The sequence below is a fragment of the Phalangium opilio genome, unplaced genomic scaffold (assembly GCF_054372755.1).
Source record: "Phalangium opilio isolate 3A_F unplaced genomic scaffold, DU_Popi_V2 ptg000662l_1, whole genome shotgun sequence".
NCBI lineage: Eukaryota > Metazoa > Arthropoda > Arachnida > Opiliones > Phalangiidae > Phalangium > Phalangium opilio.
Genome location: NW_028324246.1, coordinates 1,298,210 through 1,322,369, shown reverse-complemented (window position 1 = coordinate 1,322,369; position 24,160 = coordinate 1,298,210). Strand labels below are relative to the sequence as shown.

The 24,160-nt window shown below is 36.5% G+C and overlaps 2 protein-coding genes across 9 annotated transcripts; both read left to right on the top strand.

Annotated features, from left to right (window-relative positions):
* The first annotated feature begins 471 nt into the window (after window positions 1-471).
* On the top strand, window positions 472-18,484 carry krz (beta-arrestin protein kurtz). 6 transcript variants are annotated; one of them, XM_089863078.1, is made up of 13 exons: window positions 472-947; window positions 7,649-7,746; window positions 9,611-9,641; window positions 9,963-10,023; window positions 10,402-10,658; window positions 11,195-11,325; window positions 11,410-11,545; window positions 11,647-11,731; window positions 11,807-11,879; window positions 11,958-12,101; window positions 12,215-12,334; window positions 12,414-12,605; window positions 13,487-18,484. In XM_089863078.1, exons 2-13 carry the CDS (start codon window positions 7,706-7,708, stop codon window positions 13,569-13,571), a joined length of 1,356 nt encoding a protein of 451 aa, XP_089719204.1. In that variant the 5' UTR covers window positions 472-947; window positions 7,649-7,705; the 3' UTR covers window positions 13,572-18,484. The 6 variants fall into 6 exon arrangements, with proteins under 6 accessions (XP_089719204.1, XP_089719207.1, XP_089719205.1 ...); XM_089863081.1 differs by having other exon boundaries at window positions 475-947; window positions 12,248-12,334; XM_089863079.1 differs by having other exon boundaries at window positions 476-947; window positions 11,198-11,325.
* Window positions 18,485-18,636: 152 nt separating this feature from the next.
* Window positions 18,637-23,455, top strand: LOC149588262 (acetylcholinesterase-like). 3 transcript variants are annotated; one of them, XM_089863075.1, is made up of 4 exons: window positions 18,637-19,279; window positions 19,351-20,637; window positions 21,149-21,950; window positions 22,682-23,455. In XM_089863075.1, exons 2-4 carry the CDS (start codon window positions 19,908-19,910, stop codon window positions 22,902-22,904), a joined length of 1,755 nt encoding a protein of 584 aa, XP_089719201.1. In that variant the 5' UTR covers window positions 18,637-19,279; window positions 19,351-19,907; the 3' UTR covers window positions 22,905-23,455. The 3 variants fall into 3 exon arrangements, with proteins under 3 accessions (XP_089719201.1, XP_089719202.1, XP_089719200.1); XM_089863076.1 differs by having other exon boundaries at window positions 18,637-19,286; XM_089863074.1 differs by having other exon boundaries at window positions 18,637-20,637.
* Window positions 23,456-24,160: the final 705 nt, after the last annotated feature.

Genomic DNA, 24,160 nt, shown 5'->3' with positions numbered 1-24,160 from the left:
GAGTGGCCTTTGCGTTTACCCGCCTATTGAGGTACGTGGGACAATTTTGAAACCATTGGGACGGACGGACAGCTTCCAAGTTTACCACGCGATGGTGTCGCCATCTCGAATACATAAGAAATGTATAAATACATATATTCTTGAAATATCAGTCAAATTTCCCGCCTTTTCTTTTAGTTCCCTTGGTTGCACCGGGATGGCGCCACAAGCGCGTGATATAGTTAATTGTGTCTTCCCGCCTTTTCTTTTAGTTCCTTTGATTGCATTGGGATGGCGCTACAAGCGCGTGATATAGTTAATTGGGTCTTCCCGCCTTTTCTTTTAGTTCCTTTGGTTGCATCGGGATGGCGCCACATGCGCGTGATATTGGGCCTGTGACTCTAGTGGTAATTTTCTCAACTCAATTCAACATTTGACTTAGCGTCTGCTATTTTTAAAGTGCTTCAATTCAGTTTAGTTCATATTATTATAACCCATCAGTTGGTCTAAACACCTAGCGGATGTGTTTTGCTACACAGAAAACAAAGAAGTTCATTGTCATTATGATAACGGAAAGGCCGCTAACGTCTTGGCCTTTAGTTTTTGGTTTTTAGGTGTCCCTGATAGTGAAAATCATCTCGCTGAACGCTAAACAGCCTAAACCGGGTTCTTTTTCTTAACAGTCGCAAATACTCGCATGCAATGTTTGATATGTTGCTTTGAAAGTTTGCAAGAAGACAGAAGACAGAGAGAGAGAGTAGGACTAGGCTGGCTAAGGCGTGGAAACGAGGTTCCAAGAAAAATACGCGGTATTGACTTTTGAAATCTATTATCGTGGTAATTTCAAGATAAGGTCGGAATTTTGATATAAGACTAAGTGCTTCGTGTGCCGAAAGGATGTTTTAAATTCCTCAATTTGTACATTTCAATTCAATCAAGCTTCATACATCAACCAAGGCTTAGCGCTGGTAAGTAAGATTTTCCTATCATAGTCTCCGATTTATTAGCGGTAATCCTCTTGTAAAATGAAATTTAAAGGAAAATTAGATCTAGACAGAACCAGATAAGAGCAATCAAGATTGAATTAAATCATTTTAATTGCCATTTGTCAGGAAGATAAAGTTGCGAGCTATCATAACCATATAATAGCTCCTTTAGAGTTTGGCTATATTGTTAACAATTAATTAGCCCCTTGTATTTTCTATCCATTATTGTGTACCAAGTTTATATATAATTAAAGGTAAGCTTCTCTGGATATAGTATTGATTTCCCTTTAGGGTTAACGCGTACCTATTGTTTTGGAGTTTGTGCTTCAAATAATGTAGAGGCGCTAATGATTTAGATGTGGGTGCTATATTTTAGCCTTGGGTATTAGCTGTAGTTCAACTACAGAAACAGAACTGCTATACCCTTGTCATTGAATTTGTTTTTATTATTACTACTATGGTGAAATTTATAAATACTTATCAGTTATACCGCCTGAAATTAATTTAACAAATTACTTGAGTATTTTCAAGTGACTTGCAAAGTTGCACAGTCAACAATGTAAATATGTCTATAAGAAATTTACATTTAACAATCTTAATGGAGGGAAAATGACATCTGTCATTGTAATTGTCAGTAAGTTTTGAGTGACTTGTGACCCTATTTTGTTTGAGAGGGAATTGGTAGTATGTCGTTTTAGATTTGTTTAGATACTCAGGGGTACAAATTTAAAGGTCTTTGAAGCTAAATGGGCTTAAGCTAGCAGTGAACTTTCATTCTTTCTGTAGTTCTAGTGTAAATTTGCACTTAAAAGGGATGCCAATTGATAGCCATGTTGTTTCAGCAATGAACTACAGAATGGGCTTTGTTTACTTTACTTTTGAAGGCACTTAAGTTAAAATTAAAATTGAAATGTTAAAAAATAGGCATAGATTTCAGATGCTTAAACATCTTTGAGAGAGCTGTCAGTTTGGATGGACACTTCTTACAAACACTTTTTAGAATATTGTTATAGATTATTATAGATTTCAGAGTATATTAGTTAAGAGATAGTATATTTCTTTCAAATAAACGTAAATTCCATTTCCCTTCTAGCTTAAGTAACTCACAAAAACCTCTCTTATCAGGAACACTGTAGAATTGCGTACATCCTTTATCAAAAGTTGTGCGTAAATTTAACCCACTTAAATTAATTATAAAACAGCTTGTTTACTTATCCCAGAGTTTCTTATTTGATAAAGAGCATATAAAGTAATGAGTATTTCAAATAGAATCTATTTCTCTATCTACAAAACTAAAAAAAAGATACGTGGAATTAAGTAAACTTACTGGAGCCCTTGTTTGTTAAGTTTATCTTTCTGACTTGATCACAGTTAGGTTCAGTTGAATTAAAATTATTAGTTTAATGTCAAAGAACTCTTTCTCCTCACATTTTGCACTTTTCTAAGTTCCGCGAAAACATCAGTTTGATTGCAATTTCTGATTGGTTCTGAGCGTTATAAATATTTTTGGAGGTTAGAATCTTCATATACCTATAAATCAAAGTTGGAGTGTTTCTGTGACAATTTATTTAGATCACTTTTAAAGTGACGGTAAACTACCTCTTTAAATATGTGGGTAAAGTGCGAGTTAATAGAGCATTCCATTAATGCCCTAAGATAAACAAACGTCACAGGGGCCGGGCCCCTTTGGAGGCTATTTCCCTCACACCAAGTGAGTCTAGGCGCGAGGGAAATAGCCTCCAATGGCCATACCTTTGCGTTGGTTTCTCTGCGAGTATTTAATGGAATCGTCTATTATTTAAAGTTTCAGCTCCAGCAACACCTTGACCTTTCTGCTTTACAAAGCAAAAAGAATTAAGTTGACAAATATACAGGGTGTTTCAAAAAGGGTAGTAAGGACCAAAGTACATTTATACACGATTTTGAGTCAAAAATGACGTAGTACTGTCTTGTCCCTATTGTGAAAACGGAGGACCACCACGAAGTGGATGATTACTATGTTCTAGGCAAGACATTTCCATGGTGGTCGCTCATGGTATTTTGAAAATTTGATAAGAACAATTTACTGAAAAGCAAGCAGGAATGGAGGATGTATACATTATCATTGTGAAAAGGGGAGGAGTAACATCCTATGACGGGAACAGGTGGTTTTTTATTTATTTTGCAACAAAAGGAGGGAAACTTTTGCTTTTAAAGGTGTTTCAAATTCAAAACGAAAATATCAATTGAGACATCACGTACAAGTGTGGGGATAAATTTTAATCCATGGAGAGTAGAGTCATGGGTATTTTATAGCACCAGCAAACTTGAACTTTAACCCTTTAGTACCTCAAAGATGTCTTTGAAAGGAAAGCCCCCTTTCTATTCTATAAACCCATGTGAGTGGATCGTCCTTCAAGAACAAGGAATTTTCCACTTTCAAGCTAAGAAAATCTGTAGAAAAATACTTGGAAAGATTTGAAACCTTCCCTATATAAAGTCACTCCCAAAACCAATATCAATTTCCGTAGATATTCAAAACAATCTCTTTGACTATATCAGAAGTATATAATACTTCTCTTCGAGAGAAGTGTACCTACCACAAAGCGGACCGGGTAATTGCAACATAATTTTACACTTGGAGTGTTCAAGGTTACTAAACCGAATCACATACGCCATTCACCCTAGCACGGTGCGATGCTCATCTGAAGTTTGATTAGCGGGAGAGCAAACAAAAAGGGGGGCATGAGCCTGGGAAGAATCATGAATTACATAACTAAAGTACTAAAAGGATACAGAGTGTCATCCTTCTTCTATTATCCCCTTCTGTCTATATTGATGTTGCTTCAAGGTTTAAGTTTCTCATATCTTCATCTTTTAACTGTCGGAAAGAAAGGATGTTTTAATATTTTTACCTATCAGAGTGACGATGACGTCACGGAGAGGTATTACACTGGACGTGTCTGTGTGCTAGTGTTTGTCTGTCACTGTGTTCGCAGTTGGCAAAACGGAGCAATTTTTGGCTTCTACTCCCATCGTTAGGGCTTTTCTTATCATTTATTGTGAATCAATCGCGTTATATAGGGTGGTAGCTTGTAATTCCGAACACTTTTTTAAAATCGATTGAAACATGACACACGTATAATGTTATGAGAAATATTTGATATTGTACCAAATAGCTTGAACATTTGCGCTACTTTTGAGCCTATTTTGAGCCAAAATTACCGGTAACTTGTGGAGAAATATCTATTTCCCCATTTCTAGTAGTGGCGTCCAATTCCGAACTGATGTCTTGTAATTCCGACGTAGGGGGTTTCAATTCCGACCCCCCGCTTCCAATTTCTGACCCCCCGCTTCTAATTGCCGACCCCCCGCTTCTAATTTCCGAACCCCCGCTTCTAATTTCCGACCCCCCGCTTCTAATTTCCGAACCCCCGCTTCTAATTACCGAACCTGCTTACAGGGTTGGCAAAAATCCGGATAATTTGAATAAAATCCAGACCAGTGGTTTTTATTGGATTAAACCGGATTTTTTAAAAACACGAGTTATTTTAGGGTTTTTTGAAGGCAAAGTACTTCTGTGTAGCTCTTATTTTAGTTTTGGGGCACTTCCCGACCCCTAGCCCCGATTCCAATGTAAAATAGTCTGCTAGTTTAACTGATAAAATGTTTCATGAAATCAATTTATTTCCTGAGTGCACGAACCTAACACTAGCGCGGCTCCAGTGGATCCCTTACAAGGGGACTTTCCTTCTAAACTCCGGGTTTGGCTTGGCAAAGGCTAGTGGGCGGGATTTATACATGCACGTACAAATTCCGCCCACAAATGCCTCTAGCTTTCCCAAGCCAAAACTGGAGTTCGTAAGGAAAGTCAAGTTGTCCACTGGAACCAACGCTATGCTTTAAGTTCGAGTAATACTGGAAAAATATTGTAAGCTGTAACTGGACAGTAACCGGTAACATAACTATTAGTTTTATCATTTATAATAAATAATCTTTAGTTGTCGCGTCATATATTTTTCCCTTGTTTCTGGTTGTATTTTAATTATTTTTATGGCACAAAATAGATTTTTCCCCATTCATAATTAAGCCGGATATTTTACGTGGTTTTTTAACACCACCACCTGTAATGTGGTATAACTATGGTGAAATAAACTTCAGCGCCTATCTCATTTGTATGCTAAATTGGGATTATCTAAAACTGAAATATTTTTTTCATTAGGTGAATCGGGATAAAATTCCCTAACCAAGGCTTAAGTTTTGGGACGTTAATTCTATAATAAATTTCGCTTTCAAGTTTTAAATCTCTCGTAGGTTAATAGGATAAAAAAGATTATTAATAAATGCAACAGCGATTTACATTACCTTGATCGTCATATTCCATATTCAAGTAGGTATAAACCTTTAGCGACCCGTTTATGCAAAAGTTTGAAACGCGCGAACGCAAATTTTCAAACTTGGCGCGAGATTGAACCGTTATTTTTTTTTATCGCGGAATAGTGTACGAGTACGAGTGACGGCGCCGCGGCGGGGAGGGAAGGAAACAGGGACTTTACGCTAGCCGGGTTAAACTAAAGTTGTCTGCTTGAAAAGCCCGGGAAAACGTATCGCCGTATTATCGAGGATAACTAATCTGTTAAACCATGTCGTTTAATAGCGTTAAATTTAATTTTACTGTCGATAATTTATGATTAATGGAGTGTTGTTTCGAGTGGTCGGAATTAGCTGCTCGCAAAGGTTTTTATAAATATTCTTTTATTAATTTAATTTTGAGCCAAAATTTCGTTACGAATGCTTATTTTGTGGGGGAAAACTTGACGTTTTGGCTGAAATTGAGTTTATTTGCCTCTGATTTATCTGAAGAAAATGAAACCTTATTTTCGGAGGCATCAGGGTCGGCATTCCCTTTAATTGACATTAAATTAAATTCGCAAATTAGGTACATTTTTATTTCGTGTCACATCGTTCCCTGACTTTTAGATATGGATTTGAAATGATGTTTTTCGGATAGACAATGAATCAAGGCATAATTTAAGCCTATTTTTCACGGTCTAAAGCCTCGCAAGTAAAAGAAAAATCAATTTAAAAAAACTGTTCGGAATTAGAAGCGTTCGGAATTACAAGCCACCACCCTACCCAAAATTTCCAAAAATTGTGAAAGAGGCATACGCTTGAATTCAAACGTCAACAATAGCTATGTTTAAAATGATTTTAGGAATGAAGTTTCTTAAAACGATTTAACTAGAATTAAGCTAAATTACTGACGATAATAATGATTAATATCAATTATATTTATTTAATTATTAAAGAAAAACCCCTCTTAATTGCGTCTCGACTCGGAGAGGTTTTTTTGATTTCCCAACTTGTTTTTATTTTATTTTTGTTGCATCGACTAATTTATAGTTCCGCGTTTAATAAATTGATTACAAACATTTCTGTGGGCAAAATTCCACTCAAATTGAAGGTTGTTTTTTGGAGAACTTGTTTTTTTTATCATTTAATAATACTGTAGTGAAATTTTTTATTTAAACAGGAAGAAAGGTATATAAAACAGGTTTTAATTAGGTTCTGACGTAAATTCAGTGTCAAAAGTCGCTCTTACGTTTAAAGGTCGAGGATAAGCATTTTTTTTCGTCTAAAAAATTATATAAAGAAAATAGACACGACGTTGAAAGTAATATTTATTTTCAACTGGTTTTTTTTTCTACATATTAATGAATTAACGTGTCTTCGCAAAGAGGGCGGGGACTTCATTAAGCATGCAACCCTTTGGACCATGTTGACGTCAGTAAGGCGACATTATAGAAGCTTCTCCCGCACATGTATTAAGGCATAGTAGTGTTTAATCGCGGTTATCTAAAAGGTTTTGATACTTTTTAATACTCTCAAATTCAGCCCTACAAGTTTTGGTTATTTGAAATTTAATTTATAGGATAACGATGACGTAAGAGTTCTGGGTAAAAACGTCACTCAGTGCGCAAAATCAGAAGGGTTTTTGGTTATAGGGCTATCTCAGTTGAGACGTCAGTGCCTAGGTAAAACGTCACGGGCTTAGTTTTGGCAGTGGGCGTCCATGTTTTGTACCGCTTTGGTTCTAGGGGCAAATAGCATGGGTGACGTCACGCCTAAGGCTTCTGAGATGGCATTATAGTGCAAAATAAAATAAAAAGTTTTGATGACGCCACAACTGTGTCAAACTGTCAACTCATATTCTGGTGGAAAAGATCTATAGCTCTCCCATGGCGTTTGGACCACCTTGGTATCGTGACCTGGCAATTCGGACGTAGCTCCGCCCCCCTGCCGCCATTCTCGTTTTCATTTTTGCAATTTCAATCCCCTTTTCGACCCCCTCTCGGAAAATACGGGGTAACACTTTGCCTTCAGTCTCGCATATTGGCGCCTGCGCTTTAAGGGTTTTGGGTCGTACCAGTGGGCCAACAAAAGTACGTCCCGACTCGCGATACTGAGGGCTGCCCATGCCTACCCCCTTTTTTAAGTCGAAATGGTCTAATAGAAGTGTTTAAGCGCACTGGGTCCTGTCACAAGGGTATAATACTTTGCAAGGATAACCACAGATTTGAGTCTTTGACTACAAGGTTGAAACTTGAATGTCAGTCTTGATGAACATGGGACATTTTACCATGAGATATTTAAGAAAGATGGGCCAGTGTTAATAGTTTTTTTTTATTTTTTGTACATTTCAGTAGGTGACCAGATGCTCGGTTGCAACCCACGTGGTTTAAAACATAAGAATCAAAGCTATGGATGTTCCTGAAGACTCTAGCAAGAGGCCTGGAACAAGGTAAACACACCTTTGTTTTATTATTTATTGTGTTTATTATCAACCGCAGACGAGAGAGAGAGAGTTTAAATTTAGGACCATTGCCTAAAATAAACCTTATTAGCTTGTTTATAACAGACGGTTTTCATTCGGTATTTTTAATATTTTTAAATGTCAAACAAATTGAACTTTGTATTTTTGAGCAATCGCTGTTATTTTTGGCTTCAAATGTGAAGGATTGATTATACGAGATAGCTATTTTTAAAATAGAGAAGTTCATATACAGGGTGTTTCAAAAAGTGTGGGGCGATGTTGTTGAGTAGGAAAATGTTCTGTAAAGGACACCGTAAACCAGTTATGATTAGAGTCCTTTAGGGATGACCCCTTAAATTTAAATAAGAAACTTATACATACTACTAATTCAAAGAAAAAGAACGACCTTTTTTAAATATAAATGATCACTTATTTAAAAGTAATTACCATTTAATTGGTCTTAAAAACGCTCACTACTGCCTTTCCATCATTGGTCGGAGGTGCTCATTTCAAATTATCTATGAAATCTCAAACTAATTTGAATTTTGAAACCGTTCGGAGATATTTCCCGAATGGTCTTATAATTAGTAGATGAATCGATAAAAAAATCATTTGATTTTTCTCTTCACCCTCCCTTTAAAAACAAAGCTTGATTGAAAAAGGTACTGAGATATCGTGACATACTTCAGAAAACCTGAATTCCGTTTAACTAAAAATCAGGGATAGATTTAATTATAGAAGTAGGAATGGAGAACGGTTAGTATTTACTTCAGTCCGACTCATAGTTCAGTATAGAGCCCCTTCGTTCAATACGTAAGGAAAATTTTAAATTATCTCATTGGCTCACTTAAACTACGTTTTGATGACGTTGCTCACGAGGACGGCGAAAAAGAGTAGTTCCTTTATACCTCTGTCGCTATGACCCCGCCTCTTCTTTCATACCCCCCGTCCCAGGGAAGGGGGTCCGGGACTTTGACGCGCGCCCAGATTACTCTGTTCTCCATTCCTAATTCTAAAATTAAATCTATCCCTGGTCTTTTTAAACCAAGATGTTACGCCTCGTCTGAAGAGAGTATTAAGGCCCAAATGGGCCCAGAGTTTAAGGGCTTGTAACTCTGAAACGGTTCATTTTATCTACTGTTATAAGGAACGCGTACATCTCTCAATCGCCCTGTTTACATGATTTACGTATATATATTTAAACAAATTCATAACAAGATGGAGTAGGAGGACATTTAACTTATCACCACGTGTTTTATTTGATTTGTGGAAATTTTTAACTGTAGGAGCTCTTTTTAAACAGATGGTATATTATGCAAGTGTATGGATTGAATGAGATACTAGACATTCATTTTGCCACGTTATAGCATTCATTAAAACATAATTGGAATAAATATTATTGTGAGGACTAAATAAGCTTGATTTCCAAAGTAAAATGTGTGTTTAAAAATAAAGTCACATTATTATTAATATAGTTGAAATTTAACGCTATTACAATTCAAGAAACCGAATTAAAAATAATACTAAATGGAATGTTGATATTTTTAAATATTACGCATGATTCTAGTTCGTTTTAGAATTACTAAATCATAAGATATGTTCCATAAGTTTGTCACTCGTTACTGAGGGCTTGTCATGAAGTGACGTTGGTGAAACGTCATAGATTCTTGTAAAGTGTTCTCGCGTTGTTCTCGAACTAGCTCGAGTTGTAAGTCTCTAGCATTACGAAGTATTGGTAGTGTCATACTTATGGAACATATCACTTATGCTTAAAGATAAATGTACCAAATTTGAAAGTTTTGTTTAAATATGTAACTATAAGACGACTAAATGTAAAATATGTATGTTACAGGGTTTTCAAAAAGAGTTCACCAAATGGAAAAGTAAGTTTTGTCTTTGAGTGTCTAAGGTGGATGTCTATAAAGATCTTTTGGGTTTTTTTTTTGGAGTTTTTTACTACATCTTTGAGACAATGGGGTGCTATGAGACATTTTTCTTCAAGATCATTTAAACTTTACTTTCTGTTGACTCTTGCATATTCCAAGTAGCAAATAAGGCTGATGGACGAGTCTTTTGCTTAGCTAGTCCATAGAAAAAAGAGGGCGTAACTTTCCCAAATCCCACCCCTTCTTTCTTTTCTTTACAACTGTTTCATAAGGTACTAGGTTGAAATTTAACGCATAAGTTTCAATATCTTTTCCCAGATAACAGTTTACCTTGGAAAGAGAGATTTCGTTGATCATGTTACATACGTTGATCCTATAGGTAGGTTTTCAAAATTTTAATTTTTATTCATTTAAATTATACATGGTTCTCCAAAAAGGGTCAAAGGATGTTAGGATCGAAGTACTGTATGCGATTTAGAGTCCAAAATGTTCAATGACAGTTTCCCCTCATTACTATCGCTTCAAAGTGAATGATTTGAGTGTTTTACTGATGACCCCTTAAACATAAGTACAAACGTTTTCGACTCAAAATCGCCCGTATAACCAAATGGACTTTAATCCAACCACCATTTTTGGCACTCCACGTGTAAGGATGCTATGTGGGGTTGTGTTCATATTATAACATTGTTAGCGGTGTTCATGGTAAATTACCGGCGTATCACTGTAAATGATGGATTTTTTTGTTTGTCTATTTCAGATGGAGTAGTTTTAATAGATCCGGAATACGTAAAGGATCGTAAAGTTTACGGTCATGTTTTGGCAGCTTTTCGTTACGGAAGAGAAGATTTAGACGTTTTAGGATTAACGTTTAGGAAGGATCTTTACTTGGCATCGGAGCAAATTTACCCTGTCCCAGACCCGAGCCTTTCAAGTAACCCTCCGCGACCAATGACTCGACTGCAAGAGAGGCTAGTCAAAAAGCTTGGTCCAAATGCCTTTCCTTTTTATTTCGAAGTGAGAAGTTTGCCTATTTATTCTAATTCCGTGTTGTTCAGGTTGTGAGACTGTTGCTCAGAGGGTAAATTAGGGATATTGTCTGCTACCACGAACTTTCTCGTGACGTCATACGCTCCTATTTCTTATCTCGGTATCAGGCCATACAATTTAGACTACCATTATTGACGTCCTGTCCCTGTAGCTAATCCCCCCTCAGTACCACTCTATCGTTTAAACAATTCCTTTAGATGCTCCCATAGTCGAGAGGTGTAGTTGATTGGCCAGCTAAGCTCAGCAAAGACTAGTTTTAGCTACGCCCTCATGGTCTAGTTCTGATTGGTTTCTGGTATGGCAAGGTAAAATTTGTGTGTAGAAGATCAGGGAGAATATTAGGGGAAGCCCAGCAAATGTTGATGTATAAGCATTGCGGCAAAGTGTCTAATCAAAGCCTGAGGACCTATTGCTATAGATTGAAGCGCTAGCCAATATGCCAACCATTAAGTTTCCCCCTTATTAGTGTAGATGCTTTATTTTCCTTTCGCTTAAATTTATTGCAGTTGCCCCCTCACTGTCCGGCCTCTGTTACGTTACAACCCGCGCCGGGTGACACGGGCAAACCTTGCGGGGTTGACTATGAACTCAAGGCATACGTTGCCGAAAATGTAGAAGAAAAACCGCACAAAAGGTGATGACGCAATGCGATTTCAACAAATTATAATAATTTTACTGTTCTTCATATTGAACCTTATTGTTCTTTTCATTACCACAGAAATTCTGTTCGCTTAGCTATACGAAAAATAATGTACGCGCCAAGTAGGCAAGGTGAACAACCTAGCGTAGAAGTCAGCAAGGAGTTTATGATGTCACCTAATAAACTTCATCTGGAGGCGTCCTTAGATAAAGAGGTAAGCCTATTACTATTTTAAACGTCGTATAAACAGAATGTGCGTCTGAACGAGTGCGTGTATAATGTTGCTCAATTGTTTTCTGCATTATTTTCTTATAGCTTTACCATCATGGTGAAGACATAGCAGTTAATGTGCATATTGCAAACAATTCCTACCGCACTGTTAAAAAAATAAAAGTCACTGGTAAGTAAGATTGAGCACTACAAATAAGGATATCAGTGACTCCTTATAAATTCTGATTATACCGTTTTCTTTCAGTTCGCCAATTTGCAGATATCTGCTTGTTTTCCACTGCTCAGTATAAGTGTACAGTTGCAGAAATTGAAAGCGAGTAAGTTGATATCACTGAGGATTTTTGAATTAAGATTAAATTGGTATAATTTTTTTTTTTTTGAATGCGTCTTTGCAGAGATGGATGTCCTGTTGGTCCTGGCTTTACGTTATCCAAAGTTTTTTATCTTCAACCCCTATTAGCAAATAACAAAGACAAGAGAGGTTTAGCTTTGGATGGCCAATTAAAGCATGAAGACACAAATTTGGCTTCATCAACCATGTAAGTCCTTATGGATTTTTTTTTATAGGGACTATCCTCTTGACTTGGGATAGTGTTAAATTAAAACCAACCAAATTTTATCGAATGATTTACGCTCTATTATCCCTTTAAAGTATTTATTTCGTATTGAATATATTGTTTCACAGCATAACAGATCCTTCACAAAAAGAAAACCTTGGCATTATTGTCCAGTACAAAGTAAAGGTTAAGCTTTGCTTGGGAGCCTTAGCGGGGTAAGAATGTGTTTTTTTTTTTTTTTTTTTTCAAATTTGAATTAGTTTGAGCTTGCTGTTAATCGAATATCGAGTGCAGTATCCATGTTCCTTATAGTGACCTCGTAGCTGAGCTGCCTTTCATCCTGATGCACCCTAAGCCGGATGAACCATCACCACCTCCATCACGTAACAGCATAGGCGGTGGCGTTTTACCTGGGAACCAAAGCGCTCAGGGCTCTCATAACGAAGATGGTGTTCCAGTAGACACAAATCTTATACAGTTAGAAGCGTAAGTTGCAATGATTTCCTGATATCGCGTGTTGATAGTGCACTTGACTTGACTGTAACCAATGGTTGGTTTTACTGTGGGAAATGGTTTTTAAGTCCAAGTTAATGGGACCATGAATTGAACTTCAACCTTTCAAAATATGTTACTATCTTTTGCAAGATATCACCACGGGGGGGGGGAGTCAAACTGTCATCTTGTAGCTATAAATAAAAATCGTCATGCTATAGTCCTATTGAACTCACCGTCAAGATGTTGCGCGCGGCAGCCAAAAGGTGAGACCTAAAGTTCATAGATAAAAACGAAAAGTGTACTTCGTTCGCAGTTCCCAGCCTTTGGCTGTAACCGCCATGTAAAACGAATAGCAAACGATCCTCCTCTCAGTCCCTACATTTAGTAATCACTAATCAGTGTAGTAAAACTCAAGTATTGTCCGACAATAGTTGCAAGGAATGGCTTTGCGTCTTTAAGTTCTAATCAGTTAACATACATAGCTTCCGCAGCGAATATTCTGAATTGTTGTTGTAGAGATGGCAAAGATATGTCGCTGTAATGTGATGTATTAGTTATTCGAAAGCAAGGCTATTGACAGCACTCTATATAAGAGAGGTTAAGACGCCAGTCTTTCAGTTTCATTATATTTTGACTTTTTCAATATATATACTGAGCGTGTTAAGTGTAAATGCCCCATACTCGATCTACAAACTTGCAAAATAAGCTCTCAAATTGAGTCAACTTAAAAACGACTTACTAAGTGAAGATATCTTAGCAAAATGAGAAGTTTGGTACGCTAGTATGCCTAAATCATTCGAGGTTTCGCATTCAATACCTTATAACTGTTCATTTTGGGGGTGTCGAATAATTTTGTATTCGAAAAATTTCAGCGAAGCTAGTAATTGCATCGAGGATGATGACATCATCTTTGAAGATTTTGCCAGGCTACGATTACGTGGCGAAACGGATACATGAACAATTTTTACCTTGTTGTTAATAAATATAATAAGATAAAATCTATGGAAAATGCGAGAAACTAATTTTTTGGAAATAGTCGTTCGAAAAAGGAAGACGTTTTTAGGCCTCGTTGTGTATGGCTAATGTTTTAATTTTAATTTTTCTTTTTCCTTAAATAATAATAAGAATAATAAACAATTAATTAATTAATTAATAATAATCACGCCACTAAAATGAATGAAACAAAAACGAAAAATGCGCGAATATTCTCTAAGCAAAAATTAATAAAATAAAATAAAATAAAATAAACAAAAATGTTTGAACAAAAATTACAAAAACAAGCCAATATGAAGTTTTTAATTATAAACTGTATAGAAAGAAACTACTTGTATATTTGAATATAAAAACAACAACAACAACAACAACAAAAACCCAGCCCTTAAATCCATGATAAAATAAAAATAAAGAGACAAAACGATAAATCCATCCCAAAAGTTAGCTGTTAACGCTTATCTTCATATATTTCCTCGTTCAAAACTCGCGCAATAAAGCTTTAATTTTTCTAGATGTATTGTAAATTTATTTTTTTAATGTTTTTATATGATTTTTTTCTTTTTTTTTTTTTTTTTGACAATGACCTGAAACTTCCAACAACAATGTGAAAAATCACGGTATTAGATGAATATGGTTTAATTTGATTGGCATTTTAAATCCAGGTCGTGGATCAGAACTGAACTGACAGCTGCAGTTGGAAGGGTTTAAAATGTTGATTGGAGGGTGAACAGGAATGTCCAGTGACATTTATTCGTTCTTCTATGTTCGTAAGACCTACTTAACAAGAGAAATGTCAAGGAATGTTATTGAAAATAAAATGGACTCGTGTCATCTATAATTTATAAGTTGCAGCTCCGAGTAATTTTGTAATGCTAAATCTTTATAATAAAAATTCGGTGACACGCTCTGTATAGCATGTAATGCTTATGGCATCTCACCATAAGTTGCTCTAGACTTAGTGCGCGTGCGCCACGGATGATTTGGGGGTTGTGTTGCAACTTTTAATTTATCGATTAAGTGTGATTCATGTAAACATTCATCTTCAGCAAACGGAAATATAGTAATATCTGATTAATATAGCAATGCGGATTACAAGACTATAGTTTACGCATTGGCCTTGTGTAGCTGCTTTCGACTTAATGCGCATGTGCCACGGACGTTTTGGGAGGTGTGTCGTGTGATTGGTCGGAGGTGCAACTTTTAAATTATCGATTAAATTTAATATACTTTGATTTATTAGATAATAAAGTTCAGCAAACGGAAACATAATCATTTCTGATTAATATAGCAAAGCGGATTACAAGACTATAGTTTATATACGTTGGCCTTGTATAGCTGCTTTCGACTTAGTGCGCATGTGCCACGGAGGTGTGTCAGTATGATTGGTCGGAGGTGCAACTTTTAATTTATCGATTAAATCTGAATATACTTTGATTTTAAGATAATAAAGTTCAGCAATTTTCTGATTAATATAGCAAAGCGGATTACAAAACTATAGTTCGTACATAACCCAATAACGTATATAATTTCGTGACAACAAATAATCTCCATGAATCCATGTAGCCTTGTTTTAGCTGTAGTTAAAAATCAACCTAAGGGAATAGAAGCCTATAAACTATACTCAAATATCCAACCTACACCATATATTTCTAAATTTGACTCTAGTCTTATTACTAGCCTATTTCCAAACATGCAAAAACATAAAACCATTTAGGCCTAATACCGCGATTTTTCACGCTGAAAACTTATCAATAACGTTTTCCTAATTAATAAGTATTTTTTTTTAATTGATTGATATTTAGTGGCTTTTAATTTTTTTAACTTATATACCGTTTAGGTACGTACGTCTGCCAAATTTAATTTATTAGTCTTAATTATTAAAAATAAATGAAATAAATTGTATTAACGATGATGTTTCTTATCCAGAAATCTTTTACAGTAGAAATAAAAATGAAATACCCAATGTCATCATATAATAATAATAATAGTACTACATAATTGCCTAAGTAATTAACGATCTATATTGTAATTAAAAAATTGCTTATATATACTTTATCGAAAACCCCCCAAAAAAGTAAAATTATATTATTAACATTGTACAATTTTATGTAATATGAATTGACAATAATTCAAACCAAGAAACAATTTAACGAGAAAAACAAATAAACAAATTGTTGTTCGGATTATATCTGGGGGAAAAAAACATACATACAAACATAAATAAACAAACAAACGGCTGAGCATAAACAAAATTAAGGGGCTGCTCAATTTTGCTAAATTTATATACATTGGTATCTTTGTCAATATAGCATTTACATTGGATATAGATAGTATCGTTTAGCTGGGTGGAATGAAAAATTGAGATCCAGTTTGAAGCGGTTTTCAACCCATTTTCTTCATTGCTTTTTTTCGTCTTTGCGTTATAGGAACTGTTATTAAAACGTAAGAGCAGATTATATCACGTCGTCAAGTTCTTAACGGAAGCACTTTGGTCCGTACGTGTTATAATCGTTTGCAGGAAATTGTGCCTAATTTAATTAGCCCGGAACAAAGAGGTTAGCTTTGTCTCAAACATGATGAATAAGCCATAATAATATTTAAGCTTTTAAGGGAACGTTAAATGGAAGGACCACGCAAGAATTTTAATTCTTTTTATTAGAAATAGGCCTAGCGTATATCAAATTTGAACCAAGTATCAATCTACAATGAGCAACGGGCGGCAAAGTAGAAAATCCAGTGACTATTCTTCTACCAAAAACGGATTTATGGGATAAGAACGTCGGAGTTAGCGAATTCACTCCCCATCCTCGCATACTTTATTGAGAAACTTCGTCTGCTTATATTTTGACTCCACCCACAAATTCTGAATATAGCTACTTCTAGAGATCGAATTTGTGGGTGGAGTCAAAATATAAGCAGACGAAGTTTCTCAATAAAGTATGCGAGGATGGTACTAGAGGCTAAAGCTACGATCCGACGTTCTTATCCCATAAATCCGTTTTTGCTTCTACTAATTGTAAGACCAGTCTGCATAGTGAAACATACAGGAAATACTTCCGAATGATTTTAAAATTCGAATTAGGTTCAGATTTTAAGGATAATTTAAAATAAGCCCCTCCGACCAATCGCGTAACGCCTTGCCTTTTTAATAACAAAATTCTCGTTGTCACGCTCCATGTTTTGCGCCACGATTGTCACGTCGCGCGCAAATTTTATCAAATCTCTCGATAAATTTCATTCGACACGGAACGTGCCACGAGAATTTTGTTAATAAAAAGGCAGGGCGTTACGCGATTGGTCGGAGGTCCTTATTTAATATTGTAGAATATGAATACCTGTTTCAAATTCGATGTCTTACGAATAAAATGAATTAGCGTACAACTTTCCTATTAATAATTCTAATACCATGCAGTATTCATAAAGGCTGCCTAATCCAAAACTGATAGAAGAGTTCATTTTGAAAAACGTCACGTTAAGATGCCAGTACAATATAATTTTTCAAATATGGGTTTGTACCCCGATTTTCAAAGTTTCAAACCGCTTAAGATCTTGAAATAGTTGAAACAGTAGTACTTTCTTCGCAGATTTTTAATTAACATTTATGTTTAATTGAAACTTTTGTTCATGGTAAAATTTATACATTACTTAAAAACGAGTATAATTAAAATTTTTAACACATCTGCAGACACCCAAACAGTATTCCTCTAATGGCATCAACATTTAAAATATTTATGCCAACAGATCTTTTCAAACAAAGCAATGTCTTTGTTAGAAAACAGTATTTAAGATTAGGGTATATTAGAAAATCCTTGTTTCGAGCGGTTTTCGTTGGTGGGTTGAAAAGTACTAGATCCCGCCACTGGATCTTTCTTTGCACCCAGCTGTACTTGTGGCAATCATATTATAAAAAAAAAATTCTTACAAAAAAGAAGGCTTCATGAAGCTTAAATGAAAATTAACAGTAAAAATTAAAATGAGACAAAAAAATAATAATAAGATTTAAGATTTAACTGTACCGTGTCCACCACCCGAATTGTATTTTTAATACTTACTGTCTTAATCATTATTAAAAAAAATGTGAATTACCAGAAATAAATTGACTATAAAGTGGCAGTTTTAATTTTGTAGAGGCAAGAAGCGATATCTAGTTTATTAGGGAGAAGGTATAGGGTCTTTGCGCGTGACGTCAAGTTACCTTCCCCCTTTCCTCTCCCCTTGCTGGCTGCCCGCTCTGGCCACGTTAGGACGCCATGTTGACTTCCCCTGAAAACCGGTTTTCGCCCCCTATTTCTTCCCCCTTTTTACTCTGGCGGAAACACCCTATAAGATGCCTAAGTATTCGCGCGCCATAGTCCCAGTCCCCCCTTTCAAAATACAAGGGGGGACGTAAAAGCAGGCCTCTAATCAGTCGGAAAATCCGTAATTTTCGTCATTCGTTCGTTTTCAAGAACCAATGAGATGCTGGTTGTAATTTAGGGGCGGGGATTAACTCCGGACCTACGTTTGGACTGGAGATAAAGCTAGAAATGTGGTGAATTTTAACTTCTCCCTAGTAAACTAGATATCGCTTCTTGGTAGAGGTATATGCACAAATTATTTCGTTAACGTGTTTTCGTAGACAATTCATTTCTGGTTGCGATTTATTTTGCACAACCCCGAAAAACTGAAGTATAAAAATTTATATCTGAAAGGTACGTTGGTAAAAACGCGCTGTAAGCGCACTGTTGACTATGGTTCAATATTTTGAACAAGAAAAGACTGAGTACACGTTTTGTTGTTAAATTGATTTCTAATTTGTACGTAGTAATTTGATATGCACAGTCCCATAATTATTGCACTAAAAAATTACAAATGCACTTAATGTAAACGACTTAAAACGTTTTTGTGTTTAATTTCACGTCATTGTTGAATGTGACTGTCATTCTTGTTTCAGACAGACTTTGAGGATCCTTATGCAGGTTTGGTATAATTATTATAAGCTTATCGTACTCTACTTGTATCGCATTTTCCGTAACAAAGTCCATCACCTATATCCATAACTCTTCTGGGCCAAAGACGGAAATAACAGTATGCCATATAATAAGGCCGTTGTATCTTTGGTTGTAATTTTATCAGGGAGGAATGAGGTAAGATGGAGTGGTAATGATGATGGGCAACCTGTCGCGCTGAAACTCTCCCAGTGTACCTCGCGCACGCCCCTACCCTTCTTTAGGCGATTGTCAAGTGCTGCCGCGTAGCGCCATTGTATTTGTATGAGAACTAGCTTCCATTTTTAAGAGAGAGGAGGCATCCTTTACGATTCCGTGCTGTACGACGCTGAGGATGCTGGGATGACTTCAGTGCCGTAGGTGAGCGTGCGAGGGCAATGTTATAGGTATGGGGGTTTCAACTCCATCCCTCTCTCCCTGAAGAATTTATAAGGTAAAGAAAGCTGAGATGTATTATTAGTTAAATCGTGGAGAAAACGTTTATCAACAGCACTTTTTGTTTAGATTATGACGTATTGGTTTGGGTTATTTTTCCTATCGCTTGACCGTTTTGGCCTAATTTGTTTGGCAATTGCAAAATCCTGTTATAGCGAAATTGTCTTTGATCTGGGCCAAGTTGCGCATTCCGTTCACGTGCCAAAAACACTCCGAACCCTATTTACTGGAAGCAACTTAGACCAAAACGTATAATGTAGTGTAAATAGAATGCATCGTTTACTTAAAAAAAATACTGATTTCTTTCCTCATGAAATCAGGGTCACGGACAAGCAATTCCGAGTGATTAAAAATCATAATTTTCGTTACTTGTTCCTCCTGGACTGAGATTCTGATAAATTACAATGTACACTTATAAGCCTTTCAAACCACTCGTACCATACTATGATTGCTGAAATTAAAAACTAATTATCAAGACTGGAGAGAAACAAAATGTTATTAAATATTTTCCTAGAAACATTCAATACCATTCTTCAAACAAAATCTTTTGCGGAAATCTAACGAAACTAATCATTGTGATTGATTAGGTATTAAACGTTTTATAACAAAGTAGGCGTACATGCAGTCATAGTAAAAAGTAGAGTCAATATCAAAACATTACGTTTGATCTTTGCGACAAAGATAGTCTATGAAAATTCTTCTCATTTTGCATTCGTATATTTCAAATGGTACGTAACTAAATGTTTTTACTAATGGTATCATCGCTTTGTCCTAGTCAGGCCTAATAACTTACTTATATTGCGTTGAGGGAACTTTGACTTCATCTATGCGCAAGCATCTGAGATTTATATGAAAATTTATTTTTATCACAGATAAAATGATACTTAAGGTAACATGTCTCCAAGTCGTCTTCACATTGTGTATTTTTCTTGTCAACACCCTCGCAATTGGGCCGGAAGTTACAACCAATTATGGCTCTGTCAAGGGAAGGTTTAATCTAGCTCCCAATGGAAAGATGGTCAAAGAATTCTTAGGAGTCCCATTCGCTAAGCCACCACTTGGAAAGCTGAGATTTAAAGCACCAGTCCCACCTGAAAAGTGGGACGGAGTTTTCGACGCCACGGAACTACCCAACACTTGCGTTCAAACATTCGTATTCTCTATATTGTCTGGGTTTAATGCGTTCCGTTTTCAAACCAACATGAGCGAGGATTGTCTGTACGCGAATATCTGGGTTCCCAATTGTCCGGATTGTGAGAGATCCAACGAGAAATTACCAGTAATGATGTTCTTTGCTGGAGGTGGTTTCTTTTTCGGGGGTATTTCGGCTGCGGGATACGATGGTGGTGTTTTGGCAACGGAAGGAAACGTCATTGCGGTCACTAGCAACTACAGGTTGGCCACGATGGGATTCTTTTCGTTGGATGACAAAGAGGCTCCAGGAAACGCTGGACTTTTGGATCAACAGATGGCAATGAAGTGGATCCACGAAAATATCATCCATTTTGGCGGAGATCCTGATAGGATAACTATATATGGACAAAGCGCGGGTTCGGCGAGTGTCAATTTTCATTTGATTGCACCCTCAAGTTGGAGTTATTTTCAAAGTATACATATATATTTATACAGGGTGTGTCTGATAAGTCTGCTATAAATGAAAGGGGGTGTTTTTTGGGTCAGACTAAGTGAAGTGTGTCAAAGAACATGGGGTCTAAAATTTAGTTTCATTGACCCCTTAAACAAGGATATTGGCACACATGTAGAGTAAGACATATTAGCGTGCCCATCTTGTTTAGACAATTTCAATAGCCTCCCATCTAAGGCAGTTAATGAGCCCCTATCAAGCATAAGTGTACTTTTAAAGGTAGAAGTGTGCCTAAGCTGGTAATGCAATATCAAAAGGAACATCAAAACTTAAGAGGTCGCAGCGTACTTTTGAATAGGTAAATGCGGTTTAAAAGAAAGGTTTATATGGAGTACTACGGCAACGGAAATGGGTAGTAAATTGCTTCCACCTCTTTCGACTCTCCTTTTGATATTGGACTATACTTTGTTATAGTTGTTTACTATCGTAGAATTGTTTTATTTACTTTCCCGCTATGAACACTTAAATTCTAGATGCCATCTTGCAAAGTGGTTTCGTTAACGATTATTGGGCTCTTGCATCGAAGAAAGTAAACGATTACGCTGGATGGAAATTAGCCGAAAGTCTAAATTGCAAGAAATCTACAGCCAAGGAAACTTTAGAATGCTTAGAAGCAATTGACGGTGAAACGATCCAGTTCTATCAACCCGTAATCAATCCCGGAAGCCCAGCATTCCTTCCAGTCATTGATGGTATTTTTCTAAAAGAGCACCCTCTAGTTAGTTACCGCCGTGGACAAGTTAAACCGTGTAACATCTTGGCTGGCGTTTTGCAAGATGAAGGAAGCGTTTTCCTGCCCTTAATGGTGCCAAATTATGTCTCTTTCTTCGACACTAATCCTAAACCACCTTACGAAGCTATTACTAGTCTCCTTGAAATAGATCCAACACTAAGACAACACAAAATATTATTTAAATCGGCCGAATTCATTTATACGGGATTAAGGGAGACGGAAGACGTCGAGACTAACTTGTCCATCTTAAATGACATGTTATCCGATATGTTGTTCACCTGCCGAATGAAGCAGCTTTTCGAAACATACCACAATTTGGTCGAAAGGAACGAGTCGAAAATATATAGCTACGAAATTTCATATAAACTTTCTTATTTCCCCGCATCGTGGCAAGGCGTCCATCATGCTGCTGATCTACCGTTGCTTTTTGGGCACGCTTTAAATACAAATAGAAATATTTTTCACAACGGAAAAGTGCAAGAGGACGATGTAAAGTTTACTAAGAGAGTTTTAAGATATTGGGCCAATTTTGCCGGAACTGGGTAAGATCTGATTTCTGGTTGACGCCCCTAGGATCGCCACTAGACTCGCAGTTCAGTGGCGATCTTATCAACGAACATTTTGACTTACACCATAAGTTTATAAGATATGTTCATAAGTGTGTCACTGGTTAATGAGAGCTTGTCATGAAGTGACGTAGGCGAAACGTCATAGATTCTCGTAAAGCGACGCCTAGTGAGGTGCTGTCAAAGGCTAAGGACAGACTAAATAGGAAGATGGACTGCAAAACCGAGTGTAGTCAATTCTCGCTTATCGTTCTCGAACTAGCTCTCAGTAAGTCTCTAGCATTACGAAGTATAGGAAGTGTCATACTTATGGAACATATCTTATAAACGTATGCTTACACTAGTGAGGACGTATGAGAAGGAGAGTCAAAGAGGGGGGGTAACTATAACGGCACAGCGCGATATCTCTCTCACCTACCTCGGCGCATAGCCGTGCAGCCAGAAGTTCAATAAGGGTAGGTCTAAATACGAAAAGACGGTTATAGAGCCTCACACACGATATCAGCGTGGCTAACTGTAGCCTCGGTCGTAATATACTGGCCGTTAACAAACTTCTCTGATTTTTTTCCCCGCTCTGTTTCGCCGCTTGCGCATGTGGGGAACCTCTGGTACCGAGAATTTGGTCTCTCCGAACTTCCTCTCATACGTGCTCACTGCTTACACCCTTTCTAGTTTCAGGTAATATAACAATATTTTTTTATTCGAAGTAATCCAAATATGTCAACGAGGAACGAAACAGAAATGATTTACTGGCCTGAACACACAAGAACGAATGAAGAATATTTAATATTAGCTCCAAACACAACGACGATTGGCCTGAACTACCGTCAAAAAGAGTGTGACTTTCAAAATAAATTAATGCCTATATTATTGGCCAACTTAAATTTGACGGAAATATCCTACTCAGAATCGTTTCTTAATAAAGATTAACCAAGAATCCAATAAATCTTTCATACTATTTTATAATGAATGAAATATTCTTGTACTCCTGTTCATTCGCAGTTGAAAACACTATTATATGATCACAATTACTCAACTTCACTTCAAGAAAAGTATAGTATACCCCTCTTAAAAATTATACCGTCGAGGCCGCTTTCACGGCGGTAGTGTCTCATATCTTTTAGCAGGTTGGAGTAAGACGGATTAGAGGCAGCAGGGGACAGATAGATCTACTTTAAAGATGTAAACTTAATGGTAGATTATCAATTTATGATCATCCCGAAATAAACCACTTTTTAAGGAATGTCACCTTGAGTTGGGCAAAATATATTTTTTAAATATTATAATGAAGTTATTGTAGTAACCTGTATTTCTGTTATCAGTAAGTGTTTTTTAAGCACAGCCAATTTCCTTCAATGACTGTCTACACTGTGCTGAATCACTTGTTATGTCGAAATGAATAAACGCAGTTCTTGTTTATTGTTAATTGTAGTTAATATTTATTTTCTTGGTTCATTGTTAAATCGGTTTAAGAAAAGATAAGTTGCGATTCAACATGACGCTCATGTGTTTCTTCGGATTCACCTAAAAACGTGCTTTAAGAACAGCACTTTTGTGAAAATTTGATGGAAACCTTCATAATTTTGAGGCCACGCCTTTCTTCTAACCCTAGCCGATCGCCGCGTTAATCTTAACCCCAACGAAACAATAAGCTCAGATTAGATTGATGTTTATGTGGAATAGACAACAGACCAATAGATGGCGAATTTAGAAGCCAATGTGAAGACCAGTACGGAAGACCAGTAAATAGTGGAACAAGTGATTCTCAAGTGGAATAAATGACTGATTAAAATATAATTTTCGAACTTTCCGTAACACGTGAACGCAATCATGAAATTGCGAACACTTTCATTTTGATTTGGAAACTGTGAAAGCGGTGAAACGTGAACAACAGACAGACAGTCGCGTCCAGTTCAATACCTTTCCGTGAAAAAAAGCTTACTCGTGCGGATAAAAATGCGGTGTTAACAAAATGTATTGTTTACGTAACAAATACTGATTTCTTTCCTCTTGAAATCAGGGTTATCGACAAGTAATTCCAAAGTTGGATTCAAAATCATAATACGCGTTATCCGTTCCTCCAAGCCGAGGTACAGTGTACAACCAAAAGCCAGTCGAAGCACTATACTACGATTGCTTCATATTAAAAACTAATTATAATTATTAAAACTCGAAAAAGAAAACAT